This window comes from Bufo gargarizans, chromosome 9, assembly GCF_014858855.1.
Source record: "Bufo gargarizans isolate SCDJY-AF-19 chromosome 9, ASM1485885v1, whole genome shotgun sequence".
Taxonomy (NCBI): domain Eukaryota; kingdom Metazoa; phylum Chordata; class Amphibia; order Anura; family Bufonidae; genus Bufo; species Bufo gargarizans.
Window position 1 is genome coordinate 190,258,131 of NC_058088.1, and position 6,000 is coordinate 190,264,130.

The 6,000-nt window shown below is 44.0% G+C and overlaps 1 protein-coding gene across 2 annotated transcripts in view; it reads left to right on the plus strand.

Annotated features, from left to right (window-relative positions):
• The window catches only part of NSMF (NMDA receptor synaptonuclear signaling and neuronal migration factor), a 45,272-nt gene extending 41,255 nt beyond the window's left edge, over nucleotides 1-4,017 (plus strand). For both annotated transcript variants that reach the window (XM_044306573.1, XM_044306572.1), the window contains one exon: nucleotides 1,198-4,017. In XM_044306573.1, the coding sequence (XP_044162508.1) occupies nucleotides 1,198-1,295 (98 nt within the window). In that variant the 3' untranslated portion in view covers nucleotides 1,296-4,017. The remainder of the gene's footprint in view (nucleotides 1-1,197) is intronic.
• The last annotated feature ends 1,983 nt before the right edge of the window (nucleotides 4,018-6,000 follow it).

A 6,000-nucleotide genomic window follows, 5' to 3' on the forward strand; every position in this document is an offset into this window, starting at 1 on the left:
CACGCACACCCCATGCCAATACTCGGCAGTGAGCGGCGCACTAAAGACAGGTCCCTCCTGCCCAGCACCTCGTGACGGATGTCACATCAGGGAGGATGGAGCGAGCATCTGCTTGGCGGTTTAATTTTCTGCTCAGATAATTGAAACCATTTGATTAGATCTCCCTGGAGTAATCGGGTTCAGTCACACTGTCCATATTTGTCACAAGCAGATTCCTGGGCGAGTTTTGGAAAGATTTCAGGAATAAGACGATAATTACGGATCATTCGCGGAGAGGCTTATCCTTATCTTGTCAACGACCAGGGTGCGGGAAACAACAGAAATGTATTATTCTGGCCCATGGTTTTAAACAGCGCTGGTCGGCTCCTATATTTAGGTAGCAATGTGGGTTGCAAATAATAAGGATGATTGCACTTAATCATAAATCCTGGGGATTATCTGGTAAAGGACTCATTCACATGATGATATTTTTGGTCTGGATGCAGTGCCGCCACAAAAGAAGCAGCATGTACACCATGTACTGTCCGCATCCATATGTGCATTTCGCAGCTCCGCAAAAAAAAAATAGAACATTTCCTATTCTTGTCCATTTTGCAGATAAAAATAGGAATTTGTAACATAGTGCGGGACCTGTGGAAGTGGAAAATGCGGGATGCACATGGCCGGTATCCATGATTTGTGGAACGCAACAGCACATACGGTTGTGTGCATGGGGCCTAATGAGGTCATTTCTGTGACTGGGCCCCAGCCTGTAAAGGTTTATATGGACATATGCAGATACAGGACCCATACTCCCGTACTGTGTTATCATGGGTATCTACATAGTAATCCCATCTGTCTGCATGTCCCACCTTTGGTTTAGGGTCCCTATAACCCTGATTTACAGTGACCGCCTTCCCCACAGAATTCAATGGAGAAGAGGCCACGCTGCAATGCAACCAGCGCACATTCCCTGTGTCTAAATGCCCAGCGCCTTGGGCACATTCTGGAAATGAGAGCCTCATGCACCTGCCGCCTTATGGCTTTGTACAAGCTCCGAGTAGGCTGGCACCCATACGAGCCTATGGGGCCTCATGGCTTCTCAGTTGGCATCAGGTCATCGTTTCAGCCCTTCAGGGACCTTGCATTATCATGTGGGCTGCTGGTCCAGACGCACATCGATACTGATGTTTTTGTTTTTTTCTCCTCATTTTGCAGGAAAGCAATTGATCGAAAGATATTTCGATTTCCGATTATATCGTCTCTGGAAGACTCGCCAACACTCCAAGCTGCTGGATTACGACGACATTTTATGAGCCTTTCACAATGCTGCCATCTTAGGAGTACTTTCTTTTTTCAAGGGGGCTGAAAGAGTCTACTGGGATCTTCTCCCCCACATCCCCCTGCCATGGAGAGTGGAGGACAGGGGAAAACTGAAGAAGTTGTAAGGTAACAGAGGCCGAGCCGACGGCTGGCAAATCTTACAAAAGGAGTTGGAAGAAGGCTTGAGAAGTTTTGGCATGTAGAGAGATGAAGAACGAGAAGACGTCTTCATTCTGAGCTTCACCAATTCAGGGCAAACGCTAACCAAGAAACGCCGGGTCCTCTCTTTTTTTTTTTTTTTTCCGAGGCCCTTTTGAGACTTAAGCTCAGGTTTAATAACACTTCTTGCACTAGAGAGCAAGGATCCCGTCGAGCCTTCAAAACCCACAGTGAACTTTTTGTAGCAAAACCCAGGTGACTTTTATACTTCATGGGATGGAAGCCGAGAACGGCGCGAAGGAAGGTCGTGTGGCCCGTTCTGCCTGCGAGGCTGCGGAAGTAGTATTATAGAGGGATATATCTATATAGGACATATATGTATATCTAATTAGTGGGGTTTTTAGATTATCCACGTGGGGTGACTTAGAATTTAAGTGCAATTTTTTTTTTTAACCAAGCAAATAGCGTATCTAATCATGACACAAGTGCAACGGCCTTTGAGCCGTCTTGCACGGTTGTAGTGACAGCGCGGGACACTTTAGCGCAACATCTCTTTTTTTGGGGTCCTAGACGTGTAGATCACCAGCAAATAAGTGTTGTTACTCTCCTGCCGATTCCGTGCATATACTCACGTGTACTCCGTGCCGGTAGTCATCTTCTAGGTAGCCGGTTCATTATCTAGGCTCGGCTCCAGTTAGCACTTGATAATTATCGTCATGTGAACATAGTAGAAACCTATGTACAGTAGGGATAGCTGTAATCAATATACATTTACTTATTATATATATCGGGGAGACTAGCCATTGGGGTGAGCGACAGGGTTGCGTGACGCCGGTTGTGGCGCTCACTGATGGTCACGTGAAGGCCTGGTTTGCACTGGCATCCTCGGCCCGTTTGGTTGCCTAGTGCTGATCTTTCTGGATGAGTGAAATAACTGATTTATCGATATATTGCTGCATTTTATACTCTCTATATATATAGCGTTGTGTCATTTAGAGGCTTTCGCCCTCTCGACCCAGGTTTTTGATTGATTTTGGGTCTTGAGTAAGCAGAGGTTACACGTCCTTATCAATCATATCTATTTGTTGGAGCGGGACAGATGTCACCGATCTCAAGACTAGAACCCAAGTCGTTAATTCTGCTTTTTAAAACGTTAAGTATCCAAAATGTCTTCTTCTTAGGCTTCGTTTGTCAAGGAGGACTTTTACTGTCTTTTGTCTATGCCCGTTTTAGAGCCACTTGTCGCTGTTCCACTGGTTTTCCACTAGGGGGAGCCATCACTGGCTTAAAGTTTAGGGTTAAACATTAAGGCCCTTGAAAAGTTTCAATAATGTAATTCATATTTTGCCTCATTTTTAAAAAAATTTAAAAGGTACAGATCATTTTTTAGATTAAGAAAACAATACAAATTGGGGATGTACTGAGAAAATGTTAAAGTGATCCATGAACATGTCCGGTTCCCTAGTACGGTAGATATTTGTGGTAGTGACAAGTCATAGTGTCACTGGACCCGGTAACATACGTGCCTAATTCATTTTAATTACACCCAGACTTAAAGGGTTAATCTAACCTCGTAAGATGATGGCAGATTCCAGAAACGGTTCCAGTCTCATCGATGGGTTGTGTTCTTGCAGCTCTTTCCCAGTTAAGTGAATGAAGCTAAACTGCAATACCAAACCCTGCCTATAAGTCAGCGGTGGTGCTGTTTCTCAGGGGTATCCGTAGTACAGGCTGTTTATTTTCTTATGACCCGGCCACAGCTGGTGGAATGTGCACTGAGGCTAGTGGAGATGACGGTCTCTTCTCCATGTAGCATTGTGGAAGATAATGAATATCTGCCCGCTGACATGACATGCAGCCCTAGATCTGCATCGGTGCTGATGAAAGCCGTCAGAGCTCATTGATTTATTGATTGCTCCATTACTGCAGGGAACGGATAGATCATTGACGTACCATTTACTTTCTGCAGGTTTGCACTTTAGCAGCGTTCCTCCAGTTTGATCAATTCGACCGGATCGATGTTATACTGATGGGCAGATTACCGACTGCTGCATGTAGGGGGAATGTAGTAGTAAACAGCGAGTCTAAGCCAAACAGTGGCCAGAGCAATGAGAGGACATCGATATCAGATCGGTGGGGGTCGAATACCCAGCAGCCTGCCGATCATACGTTTGAACAGGCTGCCATACACTGTGTAGTGGCCGTGCCTGGTTACTGCAACACTGCCCCCATTTATTTGAAGCAGGGCTGCAGTACCACTCATGGCCACTAACCAGTGCATGGCGCTGTGCTGCCCTGGTACCTTGGAAACAAACCCGAGTTCGGTAAAAGTTTTTTTACAGTAGAAATTAATTTCTGAAGTTATTACCCGAAGCCTCGCTCACTCCATACAGTATTCTAATAAACTTTTATGCGTATTGACTTTGGATGTTTTTCATCTGAAGTCGATTCGCTCATCCCTAATATTGATGGCCAGCGTTGAGCAAATCGAAGTATCCGAAGTATCCAAATTTCAGGGAAAATTCAATTTGCTGTGAAGACAAATGTCCTTGTCCTTCGTGGTAACAAATCAGTTTGGGAGGGGGGGGGGGAATTCATACTCACCTTATCTATTTGCAAGTGAAGAGGCCGCCGCAGCCATCTTGGTTGAAGATCCCGTGCAAAATCTTGGGCGCAGTGATGTATGACGTCACCACACCGTCCGGCATGATGTCATCACGTCACCATGCGAGATTTTGCACAGAATCTCATCAAGATGGAGATTACACATTTTATTTGTTGTTGCATATAACCCTATTAATGCCATGTTTGTCTCAGTCCTGCCCATTATGTACACCTCAAAAAGTAATATGAGGCCTCTTGTAGCCGGGCTGGACTTGCCGGGACGCCATGTTCACATTAGTGAATGAGATGGTGCAGTCTTACCCCCTTCTCTGGGTTACTTAAGATGATGAAGCTTTTCCCAAGGATATAGAAGGTTACACCCATGGGCCCCCATTACCACACTCACTGGTGATGTCATCAGGGGTCTGTGGGCATCTGAACTCGCAGTTCTGCTGACGTACATGAATCTCCTGTCATTGACTGTTTGGAGGGTGATGACCATTAAATATGTGTACTGGGCACCATTCTATCACATAATATGATCCTGTAGATTACACATTATTTGTATTAAAGTACTTGCATTCCCACAAGGGCAAAGCCATTATTATGTGTGGAACGACCGTTCTGAAGTATATGAGCGAATTTCTGAATGTGTATAGTAGACATGATATACATAAAGCAATGTCATGAATCCTATTCTCCAATAAGAATATTTATAGGGAAATACTAATATCTATCAAAGGATTATTACTGTACAGTGAGAAATTAACCAGGATGTATAGATGCGTTAGTTCTTGAGCAAATTGTTAGAGTTACTTCATTTGGTTAATTTGCAAATATGTAAAAAGTGATGCAAGTGCCGACTGTTAGGAGACAACGGATGTATAATGTACATACATATAATGGGGAGTGAACTACATAGAGCACAACAGCGATTAAAAATAGGTTCACCTTTGTGTATCATTATACACTTTACATATAGAGTAACATGCTGTATTATCCTCCAGAGCTGCACTCACTATTCTGCTGGTGCAGTCACTGTGTACATACATTACTTATCCTGTACTGATCCTGAGTTACATCCTGTATTGTACTCCAGAGCTGCACTCACTATTCTGCTGGTGCAGACACTGTGTACATACATTACTTATCCTGTGCTGATCCTGAATTATATCCTGTATTATACTCCGGAGCTGCACTCACTATTCTGCTGGTGCAGTCACTGTGTACATACATTATTATCCTGTACTGATCCTGAGTTACACCCTGTATTATACTCCAGAGCTGCACTCACTATTCTGCTGATGCAGTCACTGTGTACATACATTACTTATCCTGTATTATACTCCGGAGCTGCACTCACTATTCTGCTGGTGCAGTCACTGTGTACATACATTACTTATCCTGTACTGATCCTGAGTTACATCCTGTATTATACTCCAGAGCTGCACTCACTATTCTGCTGGTGCAGTCACTGTGTACATACATTACTTATCCTGTATTATACTCCGGAGCTGCACTCACTATTCTGCTGGTGCAGTCACTGTGTACATACATTACTTATCCTGTACTGATCCTGAGTTACATCCTGTATTATACTCCAGAGCTGCACTCACTATTCTGCTGGTGCAGTCATTGTGTACATACATTACTTATCCTGTACTGATCCTGAGTTACATCCTGTATTATACTCCGGGGCTGCATTCAAATTTCACCTGGTTGTTACTGGAAAGTAAAACCTTTGTCAGCACACACACTTTAAATCCTCTGCAGACACTGAACAAGCAGTAAATGCAGGATCAGATCCTAGGGTCAGTGCAAGTAAAGAATCTGCAAATAAACCCTCCATATCTGTATGTAAAGTGTCCGGTGATGTTCCACACTGAACCTGCGATATGTGTCAGGAAATAGTTACCTTAGTGTTTCTCAGCATTT